Source organism: Bos indicus x Bos taurus, chromosome 1 (genome assembly GCF_003369695.1).
Source record: "Bos indicus x Bos taurus breed Angus x Brahman F1 hybrid chromosome 1, Bos_hybrid_MaternalHap_v2.0, whole genome shotgun sequence".
In the NCBI taxonomy this organism is placed as follows: domain Eukaryota; kingdom Metazoa; phylum Chordata; class Mammalia; order Artiodactyla; family Bovidae; genus Bos; species Bos indicus x Bos taurus.
Genome location: NC_040076.1, coordinates 15,110,841 through 15,138,428, shown reverse-complemented (window position 1 = coordinate 15,138,428; position 27,588 = coordinate 15,110,841). Strand labels below are relative to the sequence as shown.

Sequence of the window (27,588 nt, the reverse complement as noted above, 5' to 3'; positions counted from 1 at the left end):
GTAGATACTTGGAATCATTTTTCTAAAAACCTAAAGTACATAATATTTCTATGAATATGCCTGATTCCTCATTGAGTATAACTGAGAGAAAACTATCAAGCGTAAAGACAAATAACTTCTGTTTAGCAAGTCAGGTATTCCCCATAGGAAATTGTCTTATAAATGAAACTTTTCTCTACCCAACTCCTCAGAATTGAAAAGATTATTTTCTTTCTTGAGTGGATTATGTCAAAAGATGCAAAGACTGCAGCTTAATCTATAGTGGGCAATACTATGATTATACTTCATTTTTTTTTAATTTTTTCATTTCATATATGATATTATACATGTTTCAGTGCCATTCTCCCAAATCATCCCCTCCTCTCCCTCTCCCACAGAGTCCAAAAAACTGTTCTATACATCTGTATCTCTTTTGCTGTCTCGCTTACAGGGTAACAATAAATTACCGTCTTTCTAAACTCCATATATATGCATTAGTATACTGTATTGGTGTTTTTCTTTCTGGCTTCACTCTGTATAATAGGCTCAAGTTTCATCCACCTCATTAAAACTGATTCAAATGTATTCTTTTTATACTTCATTTTTAATATTGCCACTGTTGATAAAGCTGTAAAGTTTATCAACATTTTTAAGTCTCTTAAAAATACTTTTTTTCTGTTGATATAGTCTAGACCCTAATCTTGTTTCTATACTTTGGCTCTTTTTACTATATTTTCCTATTCTTTGTTAATTTGGGGGGATCCTATAAAAATATCACAGAACACTAAATAATCAATTTAAGATCATTTCCAAGTATATGAATGACAAGTGATTTTGGAAAGCAACAATCTAAATAACAGAGCAAGAAACTATTTGACATCTTAAGTTCACTTTTTAATTAGAGCAGTAGGTATGCTTTTTAATAAGTTTTTTCAAATTTTTAACTGTAGGATAATTGCTTTACAGTGCTGTGTTGTGTCTGCCATTTGACAATATGAGATATTGTGAAGCCAGAAGTATACATATTATCGCCTCTCTCTGGAGCCTCCTTCCCATCCACTCCCATCTCACCCCTCTAGGTTGTCACAGAGCACCAGGCTGTTCTCCCAATGCTATACCACAACTTCCCAGCATCTATCTATTTTACACATGGTAATGTATATATTTCAGTGCTGCTCTCTCCATTCTTCCCACTCTCTTCATCCCCTGCTGTGTCCACAAGTCCATCCCCTACATCTGTGACTATTCCTGCCCTGAAAATAGGTTCATCAGCACCACTTTTCTAGACTTCGTATATATGTGTTAACCTCAAATATATGCTTTTCTCTTTCTCACTTACTTCACTCTGTGTAACAGGCTCTAGGTTCATCCACCTCATTTCAACTGACTCACATTTCTTCCTTTTATGACTGAGTAATATCCCATTATGTGTGTGTGTGTGTATATATATATATATATACATACACATATATATATACATATATATGTGTGTGTGTGTATATATGTATATATCTCACAACTTCTTCATTCATTCCTCTGCCAATGGACATCTAGGTTGCTTCCATGTCCTGGTTATTGTCAGTAATGCTGTAATGAACATTGGGGTGCATGTGTCTTTTTGAATTACGGTTTTCTCAGGGTATATGCCTGATAATGGAATTGCTGGATCATACAGTAGTTTTATTTTTAGTTTTTAAAGGAGCCTCCATACTGTTCTCCATAGTGGCTGGATCAATTTACATTTCTGCCTGCAGTGCAAGCATTTTTGTTGTTTAGTGGCTAAGTTGTGTCCAACTCTGCAACTCCATGGACTGTAGCATGCCAGGTTCCTCTGTCCATGGGATTTCCCAGACAAGAATCCTGGAGTAGGTTGCCATTTCCCTCTCCAGGGGATCTTCCTGTCTCAGGCATCTAACCTGTGGCTCCTGCATTGGCAGACAGATTCTCTACCACTAAGCCACCAGGGAAGCCCTTTTCTCCACATGTTCTCCATCATTTTTTTTTTTTTTTTTAATATATAGATGTTTCTATTATGGTCATTCTCACTGGGGTAGATGATACCTCATTGTAATTTTGTTTTGCATTTCTCTATTAATGAACAACGTTGCACATCTTTTCATGTTTGTTGACCATCTGCTTTTCTTCTTTGGAGAAATGTCGGTCTAGATCTTCCACATATTTTTTGACTAGGTTGTTTGTTTTTCTGATAATGAGCTGCTTGTTTATTTTGGAGATTAATCCTTTGTCAGTTGCTTCTTTTGCCATTATTTTCTTCCATTCTGAGAGTTATCTTTTCATCTTGTTTATAGTTTCCTTTGCTGTGCAAAAGCTTTTAAATTTAATTAGGTCCCATTTGTTTATTTTTGTTTTTATTCCCATTATTCTAGGAGGTGGGTCAAAGAGAATCTTGCTGTGAATTATGTCAATGAGTGTTCTGCCTATGTTTTCATCTAATAGATTTATTTTAAAATATGTATTACCCCAGAGAGTATCTTTTATAATGCATGAAGATTACTCTAGGTCCTTCTTAATCTAAAAATCTTACCTTTTGTTCCTTTGTTGTGCTTTGGGGAATCCAATGAATGAAATTAAATTAGGGAAACATATGCCTCATAAATGAAACTGGACTTCAATCAATGTATGTTAAGCCTAAAGACTTATGTTAGTTTTAATCTCTTTTGGTACATATCAGGAAACTCCTCTAATGCTGAACTAATTTTGAAGCACTCAATGAAGGTTTGTGAAGCCTAAGTGAATTAATAGTTCTTTAAAAAAAAATAATGAAACTATATAGACACAAAAGTCTACAGATAATCCAGATGTCTGATTTAAAATTAGCTGAGTTGCTGACCAACACAGCTTGTTTTCTTTTCTTTTCTTTTGGCCACACAGCATGCATGGGATGCAGGATCTTAGCTCCCAAGCCAGAAATGGAACCTCCCCCCTGCAATGGAAGCTCAGAGTCTTAACCACTGGACTACTAGGAAAGTCCCCCAAGACAGGTTAGAAGGAGCTCAAATGTAGAAAGCAGCCTGCTCCTTCTCTTTCCACATAGGATGAAATATATGTGCGTATAGATTTATACCTAGGTTTTCCATAAATCATTTGATATATGAAAATGATGCACTAGGCAAGAGGAAGGAAGAACGTGTAAACAGGAGACAAATAGACCTACCTCTATTGTAGAAGAGATTAGTATTTGTTCAAGGTCATGATCAACAACAAAAACTTTCCTTGTAGTCTTTTGTACACTTAACTGTATTTATCAGTGTGTGTGTGTGTGCTCAGTTGCACAGTCATAATTGTCTCTTTGCAATCCCGTGGACTGTAACCCACCAGGTTCCTCTGTCCATGGATTTTCCAGGCAAAAATACTGAAGTAGATTGCCATTTCCTACCTCAGGGTATATTTAGCACTATCATTTATGAAAATAATTACCACTATTCTGGGAGCAACAACCAAATCTCCATTTAGGACCATTTAAATTTAAATTAATCTCCCTTTAAATTTTTTAAAGTTTTTTCTCTATATTTTTATCACAAATTTATACATCTAAAAGTAATTCTCAACCTATACAGAGTTAAATAAAAAACTGAACTAATTAAGAATCAAAAAGCAATGGTACTTTTGTAAATAAAATATACAGTTTTTTAAAAAAATATTAGCATCAAACAATATTTCATGGAAAATTATTTAAGTGCTTTTAGCAGTAAGCTAATTTCTGCAACAGAAATATGAAAAAAGTCACACATATGACAGATGGGAATTTTTTTCCTTATTTTAGTGTTTTGATTTTATATTTTGATGACTATTAAATTGCAATTACATAACCTCTTGGGCTACATATTGGTTTATATGCCAATTCCTAACTTTCACAGTATGGGAGGTGCAGCTTGGAGGGATGTTGTAAAAACTCTCTTAGACTGACTCTCATATTTGCTTTCAATAATAAAATATGTACGTACAAATAGATGTTTGAATTTTTGACACCTAAATTATTTATATTTTATTAATTCTAACATGAAATCCTTTTTCAAAGAGAAATACAAAAGAACACCAAAAAAGAAGCTGAAAACAAGGATTCAAGAAAAATACAGAAAAGCAAGAAATAATTATTTGCATTATTGTACCAGTTTTAAATAGTTGTTTTTCTACTTGTAGCATAGAAAAAATGGATATTGACATGTTTATGTAAGCAAATTACACATTCTAATTTATTCACTAGTTTTATTGCCATCTTTTGACTATTTGATGTTGCTGCTGCTGCTGCTAAGTTGCTTCAGTCGTGTCTGACTCTGTGCGACCCCATAGACGGCAGCCCACCAGCTCCTCTGTCCCTGGGATTCTCCAGGCAAGAACACTGGAATGGGTTGCCATTTCCTTTTCCAATGCATACATGCATTCTAAATTGCTTCAGTCGTGTCCAACTCTGTGTGACTCCATGGACAGCAGCCCTCCAGGCTCCTCTGTCCACAGGATTCTCCAGGCAAGAATACTAGAGTAGGTTGCCATTTCCTTCTCCCATTTGATGCTGAATATTCAATACGAAATGTTGACTTAAACACAGGTATTAAAAAATCATAAAACTGAGAAGTTCCCTGTTGGTCTAGTCATTAAAATTTGGTGCTTTCACTGCCATGGCCTGGGTTCGTTCAGGAACTAGGATACCAGGACCATGGACTGTGATATATATATAAACACACACACTAAGTTGCTTCAGTTGTGTCTGATTCTTTGAGACACTATGGACTGTCGCCTGCCAGGCTCCTCTGTCCATGGATTCCCCAGGCAAGAATTCTGGAGTGGGTTTCCATGCCTTCAGGCTAAATAACGGAGAAGGCAATGGCACCCCACTCCAGTACTCTTGCCTGGAAAATCCCATCGACGGAGGAGCCTGGAAGGCTGCCGTCCATGAGATCGCTAAGAGTCGGACCCGACTGAATGACTTCACTTTGACTTTTCCTTTTCATGCATTGGAGAAGGAAATGGCAACCCACTCTAGTGTTCTTGCCTGGAGAATCCCAGGGACGGAGGAGCTTGGTGGGCTGCCGTCTATGGGGTCGCACAGAGTTGGACGCGACTGATGCGACTTAGCAGCAGCAGGCTAAATAAATAGTCTTCAGTTCTACACATCTGATATTAAGGGTTATCTTGTAATGTGGAGACCTGAAAATATTTTTGTTTTTGTAATGGAGTTGAATAAAAATGAAGTCATAAAGCACATATGTAACCATTCTGGAAAGCTAAAAAGAAAAGATGGCTTTAAAATCCTTTAAATGATTGCCATGCTTAGTTTCAATGTATTAAGTAATTAAAACCATAATTTACTTATAAAGATTTTTTGTATATTTCTAAGGAAATAAATTATTCCTAGTCCCTAAATCCTAGTGATGCAATGCTATATATGGTAATGACTTTGTGAGAAGTCCAGACAAATAAGTGAACTTTTACAATAGACTAAGTTGGTAACAAAAGAAAGAAGGAAAATATTAGAAAATTTAACTTTCATAATTATTATAGCTTAACTTCATGGAATATGAGAAAATATAAACATTTAAATATATTGTTGGTGATGGACAGGAAAGCCTGGTGTGCTGCGAGTCATGGGGTCGCAAAGAGTCAGACACGACTGAACTAAACTGAACTGAAATACATTGTTAAGCTAAAAAAAGCTTTCACGAAAGAATGTAATTAAATATTTATTGCATAAAACTATTTGATATCCATGCCTATTCTTTGCATTGACAAAATATATATTTTTCTTAAAAATTAACTTTAGGTAGTCATCCAACTTTGTAATCATTAAAAAGGTATAACTTCGTTTCTCTAGGAAAAAAGTAATAGCTCTTAAAGTCAATATTCCCCCACCATAAGGTGCTTTACAAATACAATGTTTCTAAGCACTTTTTTGAACTCAGGAATGAAGCAGATCAATATACTGGTTTAATACTGAAAAGGTCACAAATAAAATATTTATCATTTAAAAGCTAACTAGCTAACACTAAGTCATTTCAAAACAGTGACTGTATTCTCAAAAGTGCACTGGGATGACCCAGAGGAATGGTACACGGAGGGAGGTGGGAAGGGGGTTCAGGATGGGGAACACGTGTATACCTGTGGCAGATTCATGTTGATGTATGGCAAAACCAATACAATATTGTAATTAGCCTCCAATTAAAATAAATTTATATTAAAAAAGTATAATCAATGCTTAACAAGAGATTGTGAAGGTTGCTGATGAAGAAATATATTTATTGAATTAATTTAATTTTAAATGGTCAATTTTTTTCACCAAAACTGCATTTCCATAGAATTTTGTAATAATAATGATACTTGTTAAATTTTTACCTTGTGATTTAAATACATTATTATATTCACAAGTCTTTCCAACAACCTCATGGCTTAGTTTGTGGAGACTGTTTTCCAAATTGTCCCCATTTCAATAAAGAGGCATCTCAGCCTTAGAGAAAAGTTAAATGACTCAGCAAAGGATATGGGGGAATAAATGATGGAAGCAGGATTTTCTGATGCCAGATTCAATGCCTTTCTGAACAAAGCAAAAGTCTTCACATTTTAAAAATGGTAAATGGGGATTTATGTCATTGACCAGCTATATCATCATTGAGCTGTGGGATTCGTTGCCTAAAACTTTGACTAGGAATGCATGTGAGAGGAATCTAAATGAAGTAGGAAAGAAGTGATTGAAGTTCAAAGGTCATTTGAGTCAATATATCCACATGGGCTAACAATCAAATCTTTATTTTTCTACTGTTCTTATCCGAGCTTTGGTAGTTGAATCATGTGAGGCAAATCCAAAGTGATTACAAATTAACACTGAAAAACATATCTTTTGCTTTACATAAAATGAAAGCTCTCTCATAAGTCAATTGTCTTTATTGTAACAGTAGATTTAGGTGAGGATAATTTATACTTGAAAAGGAATAATGGAAGAAAAAGTATAATTATTTAAAGTGCTGAAACAAATCCTAGTTTTCTTGTTACATTATTTTTCTAGCATGAGGCACTAGGTTTCTTAATAGCGCATACAGATACATCTTTGAAAATTTAAAAATAATATTTGGAATCTCATTGTCCATTTGTATATTGAAACTTTGCATGACAAAATATCAAATTCCCATGGCTGAAAAATATTTTGTTTCTCTAGTCTTTCCTTAAAGTGGGTTCATGGGATAAGAGAATAGTTCTGTCAAAGTTAATAATTTCTCTGGATTCACACTAGGCAATTTTTCCACACTAAAACCGTCTAAATAGTACGGTAAACTTTGATAGGGGAAGCAGATTCTGAAAAAGGCATGAAAATTTTTTTTCCTCCAACACTGTGTTTCTATTGCCTGTTTCTAATTATGGGAAATAAAATAATTGTAATGAAAATGACACTTTTTAAGAGCATGTGAGTTCCAGGTTTGTTGATTCTGTGCTTAAAGAATTCTTATTTGCAACAACACGGGATGCTGTACAGGAATATCTATGTTCTAGCATGGGTGAACCATGAGGTTGCCTGAGTGAGTGCCGTGCACCATGTCACAGAAGGATTTTTATTACTCTACCTGCAAGCTCTGGGAGTGTTAAGAAATATGTTGTTGTTGTTTAGTTACTAAGTCATGTATCGCTCTTTTGTGACCTCATTAATTGTAATCCTCGAGGCTCCTTTGTCTATGGGATTTCCCAGGAAAGAGCACTGGAGTGGGTTGCCATTTCCTCCTCCAGGGGATCTCCCCAACTCAGGGATCAAACCTGTGTCTCCTGAATTGGTAGGCAGATTCTATAATATACCACCGAGCCACAAGGGAAGACTATTAAGGAATATAAATAACATACATTTCCTGAAAAAAAAAATAACTTTAGACATGAAATTCAGAAAAATAAACTAGTATTCAGACAGGTGTGATATATTCAAGATTGGCCTGTTAGTGGAAAATTCAACATAAGAACTCTTGTATCAGTTCCTTTGGATCACAATTTCTTCAATCATGTTTAAAGTATATTAGACATAACTTTAAAAATATGACTTAGAAAATCTTTATTTTGCATATATATATTTTTTCAGAAGTAGTGTTTGTAAAACCCAAATTTGCTTCTGTATCTGTCACTTGAATTGCATACCACTCACATACTGAGCATGCTATTATGATGCTGAGTGGTAAATGTATTTTATCATTTAAAATGATAATTATAAGTTTAAAATGTTATGTAGGCAAATTTTAACATTATCAAGGTCATTTTGAACAATTTTATATAATTGTTATATGACTCTGCTTTTTACCTCTAGATTACACAATATCTCCAGTTTAATCTTCTATCTTTCCATTATACTCTTTCCTATCTGCATTGTTATAATTGAGGAATTGCCCCCCATATTCAACTACAGGCATATAATATTTGATTCATTTTTGCTGCATTATCCCTCTTGCCGTTTCTACTCTGTTAATCAGTTTATTCCACCCTATTCTCTATCACCTCCTTCATGAATCCTTTGTGTATGACTTGTGGAATTTCCTCCAACCAAATGTCATGAAAAAGTGGCTCCCATCTTTCCCTACCTTTTCATGATATGACTTCAGTCAGTCAGTTCAGTCACTTAGTCATGTTCAACTCTTTGTGACGCCATGGACTGCAGCATGCCTGGCTTCCCTGTCCATCACCAACTCCCGGAGCTTACTCGAACTTATGTTCACTGAGTCCATCATGGATATGACTTCAGAAAGTTCACAACTCTGTTAAAGTTTGCCTCTGGTCTAATGTGATTTGTTAAACTATTAACTGGAGAAATACAAATAAATCATTTATTTTAAGTGATGCAGAGCAGGAATAGAGATGAGGTGTACAGAATGAACTTGTGCACACAGGGGGATAGAGGAGAGGATGGAACAAATTGAGAGAGTAGCATTGAATATTAGCACATAGCTAGTGGGAAGTTGCTGTACAGCACAGGGAGCTTAGCTCTGTTCTGTGGTGACATAGAGGGGCGGGACAGGTGTGGTGGGAGGGAGGCTCGAAGACAGGATGTATGTACACATTTGTCTGATTCACATTGTTGTACAGCAGAAATTAACACGTTGAAAAGTAGTTAGATTCTGATAAAAATGATTTTTGAAATATTTCTAGGATGATATTTTAAAGTGTATCCTCTGTCAAAGCAAAGTGCTATAGCATCATTTCAAGACTAAGTCTTAAAACTAAAATTATTCCAAATAGAACATCTATTTAACACATCTCTTACAGGAGTTTTGATTATCTTTTTTCTTTGAACAAAGCGATGATCTAAAAATGACTCTGACTTTCTTGTAGAGTACAATTAGGGTTATAATAAAATATTCATTATCTTCCCCAAAGGTAATCAAGAAGTATACTGTAAACTAGAGTTAGAGTGTTTTTTCTGAAGAAAATTTTTAAGAGATATTTCAAATTCTAACATGTCAGTTGCTTAAAACATTGTTTGAAAACCAGACAATAGCTCATGAAATTAAAGTGTGCTAGTAAAGATATTTTCCTGTCTCTTAAGTTGAATATTTCTCAGATAAGATGATTTCTTTTTTAAAATAACTGTATAATCTTTTCTAACTTGAGGTTTAATACAATTATTTTCTTTTATTTTTAAGACACACTTTTTAATGGTCTTGGGCTTGGAGCGGTCATTGGTCTGGGAGTCGCCGCACTCTTGCTAATCCTGGTGGTAACAGATGTCAGCTGCTTCTTTATTCGACAGTGTGGGTTATTGATGTGCATCACCAGGAGAATGTGTGGGAAGAAAAGTGGCTCCAGTGGTAAAAGTAAAGAACTTGAAGAAGGAAAAGCTGCATACCTGTGAGTATCAGACATCTGTGTCACAGTAATGAAAGACTTTTTAAATCACTACAGGGAGTTCACAATTTACATTTTATTTATGCAAAACTTAGAGTGATATGCAAAAAAAAGTGTTCCATATTAGCATCAACTTCAAAAGTTCTCTCATGTTCCTACCCAGACAAGACCACACTACTGCAGGTAACTCCCCCTCTCCCAGGCAACTACTATTCTGATTTTTTCATCATAGATCATTTTTAGCTTTTATAAAACTTGATATGTGTCTGCCTTCTTTCATTCAACATAATGTTTTAGAATTCATTCATGGTATTCTGTCAGTGATTCATTTCATTTTATTGTTGAGTCATTTCTATTCATTCTTGATTCATATATTTAGGCATTTCATGGCTTCATGCATTATGTCTTAGACTTAAGGATAGAGGAGAATTCATTTTTGCATGGCTGCATTCTTTTGTTTTGCTTTTAATCTCCAAACCTATTTCAAGCTTACTAGGCATTTCATCTATGACCATTTCTTATGGATATTATATAAGGAATATTTTCACTTTAAGGGATAGTAAATTGAATAGTACACATTTTCAGTTAAAAAAATTAGTTTAAATATCCCAAAGAGTCACCTGCTCAGTTGTTGGACACAGTGGATAGCAAAGAACAAAATAAAATTAGGCTATTTTAATGCTTGAAAGAATAATGAACATATGATATAGTAAATACAGTGGGATCCATTCCTATTCACTATCTTTTGCTATCCTCCTAGAAACATATACTTTCTTATAACTTGCTGTACTTTTAAGTTGCCTGATTAACTAAAGAAGTGTATCACCAAATTTAGCTTTAGTTCATTTTCCCATATACAGAAAACAACATGCTATTTAACATAATTATACATATATTATATACAGATGATACATATATATGCACACATGACTCAAAACTGAATTTTGTATATATTCATTCTTGCTCTACTATTAACTAAATGGAACAAGTATTAGGTAACAAGCACAACCTAGGGATAAAGTGGTGAACAAAACAAATAAGAACTTTATTCACATGGAATTCACATTTTAATGTAAGAATACAGATAATAAATGCTAAAAATAAAACTGTCTGATAGTGATAGGCACTAAAAAATAAAGAAAAACAGAATGGTATATTGTTACTAGAGTTTCAGTCACTGAAGACCTCTAGCTGGAGGTGAAACTAAACTGAAGAGTGAATGATCAAGAGTCACAAATATAATGATCAAGGGGAAGAGCATTCTGATCAGGTGTAACAGTAGTACAGAGGCTTTTAAGGCAGGAATGAGCTGACTATGTTAAGCACAAAGTGGATCTGAGTGGAATAAGACAGGTAAAGAAACTGGTACCAATATTAGTTAGGAGAATTGTCTGAGTACAAAAGGATTAAATCTTGTTGGGTTAAATGTTTTTTAAATAGAAAGTGAATAACAGTTTTTATTTTATTTTATTTTTTAAAGATTTATTTAGTTGCTCTGAAGAATGGATTACTGGAAGGTTGGTAGGTGTAAAGGAAAGATATAAAGTTAGGGAGACTAGATAGGAGAATCTTTAAATACTTCCGGTGGAAAGACATGGTCTTCTGTACCAAGATCGTAGTATATAGACATATGAAAGAGTATACCATCCAGATATAGACAAGGTAGAGTCAACTACTAGGAGCTGATTTGACTTTGAGGTGACAACAAGAGAGAAATCAGAAAGAACCTTCTTGTTTTGTCTTACTTGTCTAGAAGGATGTTGGTGACCATGTACAAAACAACCTGGTGTATCCAAGCTCTGTTGTTTGCTTCTATTTGACTTTATTAATTGGTAGTTTATCCACCAACACTTCTGTTTGTAATCCCTGCTGAGATCGATTAACCTTAAAGTCTTGGAAAGATGAAAGCGCATGGTTCATTTCATGCTTGTTGTCCATCATATCTTTTAAAATCATGATTTCCCCCGCCTTAGGGAAAAAGTTTTTAACTTTTTCAAAAAGTCATTGTTGTTTTTTTTTTTAATTTTATTTTTAAACTTCACAATATTGTATTGGTTTTGCCAAATATTGAAATGAATCCGCCACAGGTATACATGTGTTCCCCATCCTGAACCCTCCTCCCTCTTCCCTCCCCATACCATCCCTCTGGGTTGTCCCAGTGCACCAGCCCCAAGCATCCAGTATCGTGCATCGAACCTGGACTGGTGACTCATTCCATATATGATATTATACGTATTTCAATGCCATTCTCCCAAATCATCCCACCTTCTCCCTCTCCCACAGAGTCCAAAAGACTGTTCTATACATCAGTGTCTCTTTTGCTGTCTCGTATACAGGGTTATTGTTACCATCTTCCTAAATTCCATATATATGCGTTAATATACTGTATTGGTGTTTTTCTTTCTGGCTTACTTCACTCTGTATAATAGGCTCCAGTTTCATCCACCTCATTAGAACTGATTCAAATGTATTCTTTTTAATGGCTGCGTAATACTCCATTGTGTATATGTACCATAGCTTTCTTATCCATTCATCTGCTGATGGACATCTACGTTGCTTCCATGTCCTGGCTATTATAAACAGTGCTGCGATGAACACTGAGGTACACGTGTCTCTTTCCCTTCTGGTTTCCTCAGTGTGTATGCCCAGCAGTAGGATTGCTGGATCATAAGGCAGTTCTATTTCCAGTTTTTTAAGGAATCTCCACACTGTTCTCCATAGTGGCTTGTACTAGTTTGCATTCCCACCAACAGTGTAAGAAATTAACAATAACACAATAATAGTGGGAGACTTTAATACCCCACTCACACCTATGGATAGATCAACTAAACAGAAAATTAACAAGGAAACACAAACTTTAAATGATACAATAGGCCAGTTAGACCTAATTGATATCTATAGGACATTTCATCCCAAAACAATTAATTTCACCTTTTTCTCAAGTGCACATGGAACCTTCTCCAGGATAGATCACATCCTGGGCCATAAATCTAGCCTTGGTAAATTCAAAAACATTGAGATAATTCCAAAGAGTCATTGTTTCAACTAAAAAATATATAGAAAATCTCAATGAGAGATAGAATATAATTAATTTGATTTATTGAATATATACTATTTTCTAAACATGATCTCAAGCATTCTTGGACTAGTCTTTTGATGTGATCAGAAGTTATAAGACTGGGTATATTCGTTTCAAAACACATTAACTACATACTTAGAGCATCTTTATTTGAAGAATATTATATTGCAGAAAAAATGAGAAAGTCGATGGTATACAAGATAGCATTTGTATAAACTCCTAGAGTATTCCATTATTTGGCTTTTATTGCAAATTAGCATCTATCTTGTATTATCATAGTTCATCTTACAAAATGGCTAATTATTACTATTTTCTTAAACTACATGTATACTCTCATTTACCCAGGCATTGATTTGCAATAGCAAATACTATTGAACACCTAGGTAACCAGGCACTTTGGCACTAGTGGTAAAGAACACTCTTGCCAATACAGATGTAAGAGACACAGATTCGATCCCTGGGTCAAACCCACTCCAGTATTGTTGCCTAGAAAATCCCATGGACAGAGGAGCCTGGCAGGCTATGAACAAAGGGTCACAAAGACAGAGCACATGCACATCTAAGATTCAGAGATACAAATGTGAGGAAAAACAAACTAGTCCCTGCTATTGGCTTGTTACTCTGATGGGAAACACACTTTGGCTTAAACAAAAAAAATCATCAAATGGATAAATAAATAAGAATGTTTTGTGTAAATGTTAACTTTTTAGAAGAGAATTTACCTAATCAGATTTATATAAGCAAGTTTTAAAAATAATAAGATATAAACAATAATAGCAGATGACTAGTCAGTGTGTGTATATGTGTGTGGATTCTAGTGCATGTGTGCTCAGTTGTGTCTGACTCTGTAACCCCATGGACTAGGGCCGGTCAGACTCCTCTGTCCATGGAACTTTCCAGGCAAGAACACTGGAGTGTTACCTTCTCAAGGGGATATTCCTGACCCAGGGATCAAACCCATGTCTCTTTTGTCTCCTGCATTGGCAGGTGGATTCCTTACCAACTGCACCACCTGGGCAGCCCCCATGAGTGTGATTTGCTTTTGCACAGGCATGAAGAGGGATACCCAAATCCAGCCCCCTTTGCTACCACATGGGAAAAGGGAGTTATACCCAGATACCTCATGTCATAAATTTTATGCATCAACATGTTTTTTATTTATTTCCCAAAAGAAAGTGAGTGATCAGATTTTAAATTTGAATTATTTTGTGGAATATTTAACACAGTTTTGATGAAAAGAATTCTAGACAAAATGGAATTTCTTCTTTCTATTTTTTTCTGAACAATATTTGGCTAGATAAATTTCAATGGAAAAAAGATTCTTAGTAAATACTCCATTCTAGCCACATTGGATTTATTTAAAGGGTGATGAGATTTTGTGGAGATTTTTAGCTATGTTCTGTAATGCATCCATTCTTGCATTTTATAGGTGAGGTTTTATTTTTCTTTATTTTTCTAGGAAAGATGGATCAAAAGAACCAATAGTGGAGATGAGAACAGAGGATGAAAGAATTACTAATCATGAAGATGGGAGCCCAGTAAATGAGCCAAATGAAACCACACCACTAACAGAACCTGAGTATGTAGCTTGAAATCCTTAATTATTTTTGGATAAATATTTGTAAACTGACTATCACATTATCATTATCAATAGCATGTCTTGACAAATAACATTTTTAAAACAATGTTTCTTCTTCAATGAAAGTACATGTGAATATCAAAATTGAGATATTTCACATAAAGATTTTGTATCAGTGTAGGAGAAAATCTCCTGTTTAAATATATATTCATCGAGGGTGAGATGATTTGGGAGAATGGCATTGAAACATGTATATTATCATATGTGAAATGAATCCCCAGTCCAGGTTCGATGCATTATACAAGATGCTCAGGGCTGGTGCACTGGGATGACCCAGAGGGATGGGATAGGGAGGGAAATGAGAGGTGGGTTCAGGATGGGGAACACATGTACACCCATAAAAATAAACAAACAAATAAATAAATATTCATAAGTTTACGCAAATATAGCAGAATAATGGAAGCATGTTTCAAATTTGGACTTTCCTGCACTGATCTTGCTGTAAGAAAGTGATACTTTCAAAATGTGATTGATTTTACTGAAATAAAAATATATCAGGAAATTAGTTACTGCTTTGACTATGAATACAGAGTTGTAAAATAGAAATAAATAGTGTGAAATAAATATGTCTATTTTTTAAATGTATGTTTGTCAAGAAGAAGAGATGCTGTTAAATAATCTATTATTTCAATGATGCTTGGTCTCCAGTCAAAGCTATGTTATTTACTTAGTTCTGCATCCAACAGAACTTGATTAAAACCATGATTAATACTTCAGCTAAACCCACAAAAATGGACATGTGCAAAAATGATGTTCATGAATATGAAGGTTAAAATGTTTAGAAACAAAGGTATTATTAGAAAGTAATAACAGCAGTATTCAACTGAATATATTCCCCTTATGGTGAATGGGCTTGCATAACTCAATGAAGATATGAGCCACACCATGTAAAGCCACCCCAGATGGACCACTCATAGTGAAGAGTTCTGACAAAACGTGATCCACTGGAGGAGGGAATGGCAAACCACTCCAATATACTAGCATGGGAACCCCACAGACCGTATAAAAAGCAAAAAGGTATGACACTGAAAGATAACCCCCCAGGTCGTAAGGTGTCCAGTGTGCTGCTGGGGAGACTGGAGGACAGCTACTAACAGCTTCAGGAAGAAGGAAGGTGCGGGACCAGTTGTGGATGTGTCTGGTGATGAAAGTAAAATCCGATGCTGCAAAGAACAGTATTGCATGTGAACCTGGAATGTTAGATCTATGAATCAAGGTAAATCGGTCATGGTCAAGCAGGACAGAGCAAGAATAAACATCATCTTAGGAATTAGTGAAAATGCCAGTCAAGGTTCAATGCACGATACTGGATGCTTTGGGCTAGTGCACTGGGACTACCCAGAGGGATGGTATGGGGAGGGAGGAGGGAGGAGGGTTCAGGATGGGGAGCACATGTATACCTGTGATGGATTCATTTTGATGTTTGGCAGAACTAATACAATTGTGTGGAGTTTGAAAATAAAATAAAATTAAAAAAAATAAACATTATAGTTGGAAAAAAAATAAAATGGACAGGAATGGGTGAATTTAATTCAGACGACCATTACATCTACTCCTATGGGCAAGAATCCAAAGGAAGAAATGGAATAGCCCTTATAATAAACAAAAGAATGAAAAATGCAGTTCTTGGGTGTAACCTCAAAAATGACAGAATGGCCTCGGTTTGTTCCCAAGGCAAACCATTCAACATCACAGTAATCCAAGTTTATGCCCCAATGACTGATACCAAAGAACCTGAAGTTGATCAGTTCTATGAAGACCTAGGAGACTTCCTAGAACTAACCCCCAAAAAGATGTCCAATTCATCATAGGGGACTGGAATGCAAAAGTTTGAAGTAAAAAGACACCTGGAAAGACAGGCCAGTTTGGCCTTGGAGTACAAAATGAAGCAGAGAAAAGGCTAACAGAATTCTGCCAAGAGAACAGAATATATAACAGGACTATATACAGCTATATATCAGAACTGATTATAGCAAACACGCTTTTACAACTGCACAAGAGACAACTTTACACATGGACATCACCAAATGGTCAGTACAAAATCAGAATAATTACATTCTTTAGCTGAAGATGGAGTAGATGAATATAGTCAGCAAAAATAAGACATGGAGCTGACTGTGGCTCAGATCATCAGCTCCTTATAGCAAAATTCAGGTTTACACTAAAGAAAGTGGGGGAAAACTACTAGGCCAGTCATGCAACTTAAATCAAATCCCCTATGAATATACAATGGGGGTGATGAATAGATTCAAGGGATTAGATCTAGTAACAGAGTGCCCGAATAACTTTGGACAGAGGTTTGTAATATTGGTCAGGAGGCAGCAAACAAAACCATTCCAAAGAAAAAGAAATGCAAGAAGGCGAAGTGGTTGTCTGAGTAGGCTCTACAGAAAGCTGAAGAAAAAGAGAAGTGAAAATCAAGGGGGGAAAGGTACATCAGACATGGAACAACAAACTGGTTCAAAACTGGGGAAACAGTACGTGAAGGCTGTTGTCACCCTGCTTGTTTCACTTATATGCAGAGTACATCATGCAAAATGCCTGGCTGGATGAAACTCAGTTTGATTACTAGGATACCACTTTAATGACAGAAAGCCAAAAGAGTCTCCAGAGGGTGAAGGAGGAGAGTAAAAGAGTCAGCTTAAAACTCAATATTGAAAAAAATAAAACTAAGATCATGGCATCCGGTCTCATCACTTCATGGTAAAAAGAAGGGGAAAAGGTGGAAGCAGTGACAGATTTTGTCTTCTTGGGCTCTAAAACCACTGCAAATGTCAAAGCAATTAGATAATTGCTTCTAATTTCATAGGAAAGCTATGACAAACCTAGACAGTGTGTTAAAACGTAGAGACATCACTTTGCCAACAAAGGTGCAGATAGTCAAGGCAACGGTCTTTCCAGTAGTCATGTGGAGAGACTGGACAGTAAAGATGTTCACATCCAGTTCTCTGGATGTGAGAACTGGACAGTAAAGAAGGCAGAATACTGAAAAATTTATGCTTTAGAACTGTGTTGCTGGAGAAGACTCTTGAAAGTCCCTTGGACAGTAAGGAGATAAATCCAGTCACTCCTGAAGGAAATCAACCCTAAATATTCATTGGAAGAACTGATGCTGAAGTTGAACCCTCAATACTTTGGCCACCTAATGCCAATAGCTGACTTATTGGAAAAGACCCTGACGCTGTGAAAAACTGAAGACAGAAGGAGAAGAGGATGACAGAGGATGAGATGGTTGGATGGCATCACCTACTCAATGACAGCAACTTGGGCAAACTCAAGGAGACGGTGATGGACAGGAAAGCATGACATGCTCTAGTCCATGGGGTTGTGAAGAGTTGGACACGACTTGGTGACTGAACAACAATAACAATTGAAAATATTTGATACTGCCAAAATCAGGGTGATCACATTATTCTTTAAATATTGCTTACCAAAACGACATTTATATTTTATTGTTAAAAAACATCATTTTTCTTTACTAGCTAGTATTCTCTTGGAGATAAATTTGATTTAGGCTTCTCATCCTAAATCAAAGGCTGAGTGTTGTCACAGGTGAAGAAAATGACTTTTTTATAAATCCCCTTTATCTTCACTCAAGGGGAAAAATAATAATAATAATAATATTTAGACAAAGGTAGCAGTACTACTCTGAAGCTTTAATTTTGGTTTAAATCTTCAGGCCCTTTTTAATGACTTCAGTTAGGGATTATTACACTCTAATTTGAAGTTGACTCTTACAGAGGTAGTTTTTTAGTTTGGGTTCTGTACACTCCCCTTCAGAAATCAGAAATCTTTTCAATAAACAAAATATTATACAACAAAGAAACTTCCTACCTGTTAATTAACATTTACTATGATATAATGGTGTATGAAAGCTGGCTATGAAAATGCCCTTATATAGAACAGGGCTATATTTTGAAAGAAAACAAAACAAAATCAAAGCAAGATAATTTAATAATTATTCCGATTCTCAATTAAAAAATTTAACATAAAAATAACAAAATTAACAGTAATCTTTAAAAATATAATTTAACATAAGCATAAGTAATGAATAAATATACATATACAAAAATATACCATCCAATAGTTAATTGAAAACACTGATTAATTACAAGTGTAATAAATACTTCTGTAAGAGATATATTGAATTTAAACATCTTGCTGCACTCCTGTTTAAGCTCTAAGTTTCTGTATATTTTGCTGCTAGAAGTAACTCATTGTTTTTATACTCCTTTATGGCTGATATTTTCAGTTCTTGGGAAAAACAGACAAGAAGAATTCTGAATGCACTATTTATAATAATCATAAAAGAGAGCCTGACTGAATAGTTTTAAGATAGATGACACTTCACTCCCAGCAATGAAATGATTTACTTTTGATTGTTTTGTTTTCATGTAATAGCTTTGACTTTCCGAAGACAATGTCTTTCTCTTCTCATTCAGATATATTAAAAAATTGCAAATATATCCCAGAGGAACTAGCACAGTAGCATTCATTATTCCATACAATGGTGAGGTTAAAGTCACAGAGGTGAATTCTATTTGTAACTTAATTATTACTTTAACAAACCTGATTTTTTTTATTCATTCTAGTGTGTGTGTGTGTGTGTGTGTGTGTTAGTCATTTAGTCATGTTCACTGTTTGCGACACCATGGATTGTAGCCTGCCAGACTCCTCTGTCCCTGGAATTCTCTAGACAAGAATGCTGGAATGGTTGCCATTCCCTTCTCCAGGGAGTCTTGTCAACCCAGGGATTGAATCCCAGTCTCCCACATTGCAGACAGATTCTTTACCATCTGAGCCACCTAATTGTACTCCATTTCCTTCTACAAAACAATAATTTATATATTTATGGATATCACTTAAAGAGCCTTAGCCAATTGTCTATTATTTTTATATTCTCTTCCAGAAAATTGCCTTTAAAAGAAGAAAATGGGAAAGAAGTCCTAAATCCAGAAACGATAGAAATTAAGGTTTCTAACGACATCATTCAATCAAAAGAAGATGACAGCAAAGCATAACAGGAAGATTACAGTCTTGAATGATGAATGCTACAAAGAGCATTTGGATTGCAGTGACCCTATGACCAAAATTATTCCACTGACCTTAATTTCTTGGGAAACTTCTAGCTTGGAATAGCTTGTACACGTATACATAAGATCCAATATTCCTGCCCATGGTCCATTTCCTTTTGTTGTTATTGTTGTACTGTTGTTGCTTATTTTGTTATGAATTTAAATAGAGACCTGACTGGCACCAACTCTTGTGTATTCAATTGACTCTATGATTGAAGTACTGCAATTTATTATATAGATAAAATGCTCTATTTCTTCAGAAGTGTATTTCCTACCACAACCTCTCCACAAATAGGAGTTTAAGAGAAAGCAAAACAAAAGCTTTGTGAGCTAAATGTATAAAAAAGCTCTGCATGTTTTTTAGTACAATTTTGGGCAAATAGATTATTAAAGTGGATTTCAGGTTAAGATGAAAATACTTAAGGTTACACTTTTCATCCAGAGAACTTCAGGGAATTTAGACTTGAAGGAGCTAGTTATCTTTAGCAAATGTTAAATATTGAGAGACACTTTGGGAAATTCTTTTTAAGTTATAATTACAGTGCTACTTCAATGTTAATTGTTAATAAATAGACGCTGAAGTGCCAGATCAAAATTGTTACCCATTTGAACGAATATTAGTTGTGTGTAAAATTAGATTAGAAAGATTCCATAAATCTCTATCTCTTATAGATGCCACATTCACTCATAATGGATTACACACAATGAAAATGTATTGCAAGTGAAATAATATTGATTTTTTGCCCTCAGCTTCAAATAAAGTAAACTGAAATGGGAACAATATCAATGTTGTCTTGATATATTTATAAATGTGATATATGTGGTTATCTTTTACTTTTTAAACTAATTTTAATTAAAAAAATGTCTTTAGTGTTTAAATACTGCAAATCATATCCTCAGATACATTTTCCCCATTATTTTAGATAATCTCTCTTTAAAAATTCATTTTCCCAATGTTATAGGTTAACCATTATATGTAATTGGCTAATGGAACTTAAGATCCTTAGTGGTTAAGTTATGGAGAAATTAACATTAAACATTGCCATAAAAGTGTCAGTGACAAATGATTAAATCACCACTATGTCTTTTTATTCTGGATGTGGTAGCTAGAAGTCATTTTAAGATTTTGATAAACAATTTTGGTTGAAGAATTTCCTCAGATAATCAACACAAATTTTCTAATATTACTTATTAGTAATATGTACCAGAAGAAATACATATTAACTTCCAAGCTATGCAAGCTCCCAGAGGTAAAAGGCTGAAAAATACTTTTCACTTATATATGAGGTTTAAAATATGTATTTATGATTATAAGTAGACATACCAAATGGGAGCAAGTTGTAGGTTACTTCTTACCCTAGAGAGCCAAAGGTTTCTTTAGGCCCCATCACATTCATAACTTTTCGTGTTTCAGGTGGTGAAGTTTAAATATAATAGACAGGTTAGGAAATTCAGACCAATAGAACGTTGGAGGAAAGTCTTAACAGTGGAGAGTGATACTGCTGCTTTAGGGTATCTCTCTATGGGGATCTTTTGACAAATATTAAGTGTAATACTAACGTCACTCATGAACACTTTTATTTACAAAGTGCTTAAAACTGTCCACTTAGGAGAGACAACTAACTCTCCAAAACTATGGTTATTAGAGGACAGAAGGTGCCCATCTGCACTTTCAGGCACTAAATCTCCACAGTGTCCTTGCCATGATGTACAGGGTTATACGATGCAGCAATCTCTCCTTGCTATCCTTTCAGGCACATCCTCAAGAAAAAACTTCCTGTGCCTACCTAGGAATTTGAGTAGGAATTATCTAACTGGTCTCTTAACGAATTTGACTGTTGCTGTTTAAGTTATGCTTTTCTGATCATCTCTTTGCTTTATTTTACTTTCTTTTTCCTTTGTTTTCCCTTTTGTATCAATGTGCTAAAACTAAGAAAAAAAATACTTGAATTAGTTTGTGCAGAGTAACTGGGCTTAGCAAAGTGTCCAGGAAGCAATCGGCATGGATGCTTATTTTTCCAGGATAGGGCTACATGGTTTTAAAGTAAATACAGTGAAAGAAAAACTTAAGAAAGCAGTTTAGCATGTTTACTCTTGTGATATCTGTGCTATACTTCAAGAGCAGAGAAATCATAATAAAGAACAAAGATTTTTGTCTCCTCAGTCTGAAAGTTCTGATTCTGTCATTTCTTTGGACTTTTCACCATAAAGCAGTTTGATTAAATAATTCTTTTATATATATATATATAAGTACATTATATATAAATATGTAGGCTGTTAAATTTTTGGCCACCAATGTGGAGTGATGATCTGAAGTTAACAGATAATCTGAAACTAATTGTAAACAGACTGTTTCAAGTGCATTGTTTCAATTGTCTGAGTGGTCCTTATCTCTTGTCCTTGAAATCCATGCCCTGCAACAGCAAGGCTATACTGTGATAAACCTTTTTTTTTTTTTTTTTCTTTTTTTTTTTTTTCAAAGCATTTCAATGGAATACTCCAAATGACTCTACTTGTAAAAGTTTCAAAATGAGAGCTGGTTTGTAGTAAATTGTAAAATATGAGTAGACCTGAAATGATCTGTTTATTTTTCATTATTATTCTAAACTAAACATATCCATACATCTGTATAAATATTATTTTTAATGTCTGAGAGTACTCTTAAATGTTAGTATAAAATGTCAAAAGATTGAACTGAATATAGGTAGTGTTAAATAATTGGAACGCTGTGCTATTTTAAAGAAGCAAAAACATCACTGAAAATTCTGGTATTTCTTGATAGGTTATGTGCAATTAGGCAGTGACAATCTATATTCAATGACATATAAAAGAGAAAAGTAATATTAGAATTTTAATATGTATTTTGTTTTTAAGACTGGCACAAATTAATGTGTCAATGTACTTTACAATGATCTGCAAAGAAATTTTAAAATTTTGATTTCTAAAGATTTATTTATTATTTTTGTGGATTGACTTATGGCCATTCGATTGATTCTAACATCTAACATTAATATTAATGTAATGCTTCTCAATTTTTCCTGCATTTTTTACTACTAATACCTACAAAAGCATTTTTTCAAAGGCTATTTGATCCAGAAACATTTACATGAATCTTGGTCTTTGAATTAAACATTTATATAAATAGAAGATTTTTATTAATCAAATTATTTATTTGAGTGCCAACAATTAATTGTAACTTTATACTCATACCTTAAGTTTATGCTTCTTATTTTAAATAATTAAGAGGTATTTGTGCCTTTGGATTAGCATGATCTTTATTAAAAGAAAAAAGAACTGCAATCTCTATTGATATATTTTGCTTATATCTATGACACTTGAATGATACTGTCTTATCTATATTTAGTGAATAAGCTCAGTTCAGGCTACTTCACCTTGAATACAAAATCTCAATAAAACAAATTATTCTGTGTAACTTATTTCCACTCTTGATAAAGTGATTCTTTTAATGCACACATAAAACATACTTAGATTGTTCTGTATCGTTGTTCTAGACAATAAGTACCTTCTAGATATTGTTGAAATTGAGTTTTACTAGTTGTGAAACAAAGACAGCAGACTACTATTTCAAATAGGATAAATTATTATGGTGTCACTTGGGTCTACATTATTCCTGTTATATATTTGACTGGGGATCATAAACCATCCTTTATTGTTGACGATAAGATAATAATTGATGAAAATATCTACAGCTGAAGTGGTAGAAAGAACAATCTCAATTTCTTAATTTTAGGAAATATTGAAATAGCATATTACAATTACATATTAAATTTGCAATGTTGTTTTTCATGAAGAATAATGTAAATGCTCAATTTCAATACCTCATGGGTTCTTTTTCATAATCATATCCAAAGAGCTTATTCAACAGACTTTATAAGTAGATGAAATTACAGTTTTTAAATGAGATGAATTGCATTATTCATCTTTAGAAAGAAAAGATTTGCATCTTCATATTAACCCTTTAAATCATTATTGCATTGTCTTTCACACTGAAATCACATATTGATGTGTTAGCATATGCCAAAATTCAACTGTGGAAGGCTCATAAAAATGAAACACTTCAATCCTAAAGTGAAAATTTCTCAAAAATGTCTTCTACTTACAGACTTAATAATGTTGAGATGAAATGATTACACATGTAACTGAGTCTATATGTAGCAATTGCTGAACAAATATGATTTCCTTCCAAGTTCCTCTTCTTCCTTCTTAAAAATTGTATTTTCTCATTAGATGCAGCTATTTAACAACATTACACACAATGCTAATAATTTCTTCTCTTAAGCTCATATTATATGCAACATTTAATATTTTAGTAAACATAGTTAATATCCTTAGAAAAATTGTTTATTATTCACTATAGGATTTTACTGACACCTTAACTACATTAGTTGGTACCACTACTGTAATTTCTTAAATATTTTCAGGATTTTAACCACATGATGTTCTTAATAGTTAATATAAAAATTGCCCATACAAAGTTAATATTGCCACTTATTTTAGTATTTTTCCTAAAATTAAAGCGTATATCTTTTAGCATCTGGTCTTAGCCTTCCTTGGGAAAATGAAGTATTGACTATTGGATCATTTCAATCACAGCCAGACATTGGAGAATAGATGAAACAAAGAGCTGAAAAAATTCAGAAAGGCAAACTGAGCTCTGACACTAGGAGTAGGTAAGAAGGACCATCATGTGAGAGGTGTTGGAGCAAGAACAAGGAAGATTGTATAGATAAAAATTAAGGCCAATAATACTGATGCAAAGGAGGAAACTTACAGAAATCCAGAGAAGATAATTAACATACATAGAAGCTATGATTCAACTTTGCAAATAGGAGTTATTTTAGAGAAAAACAGGCATTATGTAAAACAAATGGTACTGTTAAAGAGAAAACATATCTATTCCAAGTTTTGAAGGGATGCTCATGGTTTAGCATTTGCCTCTAAACTCTGTTAGGCATCTGTAAACTTAGAAATAAAGTTTAAAAAAGAATCTTATTTTTTGGTATGTGAATTCTATGCTGTGCTCAGTATGCGTTGAAACATGCTGCCTTTTATTTTCTTTAACTTATATATGCCATTCAAATTCTATATTGTTAAGTTAGCAACCACAAAGTTTTCTTTTTGTTTCAATCGAGTATGTCCCTATGAAATGCTGTGTATATATGTCTAAACTGTAAAAATGATACTGCAAATGTTGAAGTTTTGTATTTATGAAAGACATTGAAAGTATGGCTTACAGTATATCAAAATTGTCACTCTTCACCATTTGTATATTAATAGTAAAATACTTTTACTTTAATAAAGTGTTGCATTTATGTTTATTTTGAATAGTATCTTGCAATGAATGAGCTTATGACTTTACAATTTTTTTTTTTTGAAAGAGGTTCCCAGACCTATCTCTATACATTCAAAAGAAGAGAATGCTTTCTGTCATCTTGCCTCATCCTGACTCAATCTTTTGGCTTCTATGCCTTGTCCAGTCAGAGAATGTAATGAATAAACACTTGGTAAGAGCAGTGAATCTCAAACCATGGCCCCTAGACCAGTAGCATTGACACCACCTGGGAACTTATTAAAAATGTGAACTTCTGGACCCCACCATGGACCTAAAAATCAGAATAATCTGGGAGAGGGGCCCAGGAGCCTGTCTTTCTAACAAGCCATCCTGGTACTTCTGAGGCACATAGAAATTTGATATGCATTTGGTAAAAAGACACCTTAGAAATAAGATAGTTCTAGTTTATGTCACAATTTTATTTCTCACGATCATTTTTTTAGGACTTTGTGAGTTATAAAAAAAGTTAATCATTGCTCAGAAGTTTTAACAAATATTTTAATTTTATTTTTAAAACTAAATTTAATTCATTCTTAAAATGAAAAAAAAAAAAGACCAAACTTTCACAAGGGATAACTTTCAGTATAAGCTTTATTTATTATTTTTTTTCAGTGTTACAGCTCTATTTTATTTAGAAGATAGCAGGAGAATCCAAGACTTGAAGAGAAGAGAGTGGAGGAGTGCGTGGGGAGCGAGGGAGAGAGAGAGTGAGAGTGAGAGAGAGAGCGCGCGCATGCACACGGGAGACAGAATCCGTGAGAAAGCGCTTTGGCTCCTCCTTTTATATGTTTTTTCTTCCACCTGGGCCTGCCCTATGCAAATTAGGCTTAGCCAGGAGTGCTGTTTGTTCTGTTTGTTCTGCCTGAAGTCTTCACTCTGGTCCTCGGACCTTCCTTGTCTTTTAGCCACTGCCATTTTGGACTCCTTTTCCCTATTCTACCTACCTAACATTCCCCCCCTCAAGAGATGGGAGGCCCAATTCTTTGGGAATAGGGGCATCGAGGTCTTTCTGGCTACTTCCTGCTGAACTGGGGCGGCGAGGGGTATTGGGCCTCCCCCTCTTGCTAGTCTCAATCCTCAGAGTCCTTATAGTGGTGTCCAAGGGTGTGTGGTATTTTCCGTGGTCAGCTGTAGTTTTATATCTTTGTTGAACTGGCACTGCATGTTGTAGCTGGTTGACCTTGGCAGAGACAAAACAGGTTAGACAATTGACAGTACATGGAATAATCATAGGCATCATCAATGTAGCGTAACAAGGACTAGTAGGGACATTGGTCAATTTTAAATTCACATCGCCAGGATAGCTCAAGTCCCTCTTTGTTCAGGAATCAGAAGATCTATCTCCTGTTTTGGAGTACAGTCTCTGTCAAGCTGTGTTGGCTCCTTAGAGCTATCCTGAGAAATCTTATCCCCAGAAACAAGGTTTTGGGGGTGTTCATTAGAATGACACTCATTGGTAGTTCTGAATAGGTATCTGAGATCTCCCAGGGGCTCACAGGTGTATCAAGTGTCCTCTTCTGTTTTCTTCCACGGCTTGACTCATGAGTAGTGAATTCAGGAGTCATGTCCTGGTACCTTGACTGCTGTGGGGGTAGAAAGTATTACAGGGTAGGGGCCCTTCCATGTGGGCTGGAGTTGAGCCTTTGGGGACCCATCTTTCCAGACTTTAATTAGGACTTGAGTTCCTGGAGCATATAGTGGTGACTCTTTAGAATCTTTTGGGTCCTGGTTCATACCCCACAAGCGTATATCCTGTTGGAATTGCCCAATGGCCATGGTATAAGATTGGAGGGTCTGAACCTCTGGATCTAGGAAGAGGTCATTGACATAAACAAAAGGTCTCCCACATAGCATCTCATAAGGACTAAGACCAACCTGTTCCTTAGGGGCAATGTGGGTGTGGAGAAGAGCTATTGGTAAAGCCTCCTTCCATCCCAGGGAGGTCTCCGGGGTTATCTTTTTTATTGCTGATTTTAAGAATTGATTGGCTCTTTCTACTTTTCCTGAAGACTGAGGCCTCCAGGCACAATGGAGATAATAAGTAATGCCCAATGCTTTAGAGACCCCTTGGGTGACCTTAGAATTAAATGATGTCCCATTGTCACTTTGTAAATTGCCCAAACACACACACAAACATAGACACACACACACACACACACACACACACTTATATGTATACATGGACATATATATGTATATATAGTTAAGAGTAGCATTAGATAAGCTTTGAAGAGTGAAAAATGGAGAAATTTAAATTTTGTATTGTTTCTTATATTAATTAATTTTATTTAGCAGATATTGTTGCTTAGTCATGAAGTCATGTCCAACTCTGTGACACCATGGACAGAAACACACCAGATTTTTTTGACCATTCATCGACTAAATGGACATGAGTTTGAGCAAATATGGGAAATACTGAAGGACAGAGAAGCCTCACATTCTAAAAGACACTGCTGCTAAATTGCTGCACACAATATGCCAGGGAATTTGGAAAACTCAGCAGTGGCCACAGGACTGGAAAAGGAGAGTTTTCATTCTAATCCCAAAGAAAGGCAATGCCAAAAAATGTTCGAACTACCACACAATTGCACTCATCTCACACTCTAGCAAAGTAGGGCTCAAAATTCTCCAAGATAGGTCT

General features: G+C 34.8%; 1 protein-coding gene across 1 annotated transcript in view; it reads left to right on the top strand.

Moving 5' to 3' along the window:
- Positions 1–24,940, top strand: part of NCAM2 (neural cell adhesion molecule 2) — a 567,319-nt gene extending 542,379 nt beyond the window's left edge. Inside the window, exons 16-18 of the mRNA XM_027545118.1 lie at positions 9,600–9,804; positions 14,340–14,459; positions 19,429–24,940. Coding sequence (XP_027400919.1) covers positions 9,600–9,804; positions 14,340–14,459; positions 19,429–19,540 — 437 coding nt within the window. The 3' untranslated portion in view covers positions 19,541–24,940. The remainder of the gene's footprint in view (positions 1–9,599; positions 9,805–14,339; positions 14,460–19,428) is intronic.
- The last annotated feature ends 2,648 nt before the right edge of the window (positions 24,941–27,588 follow it).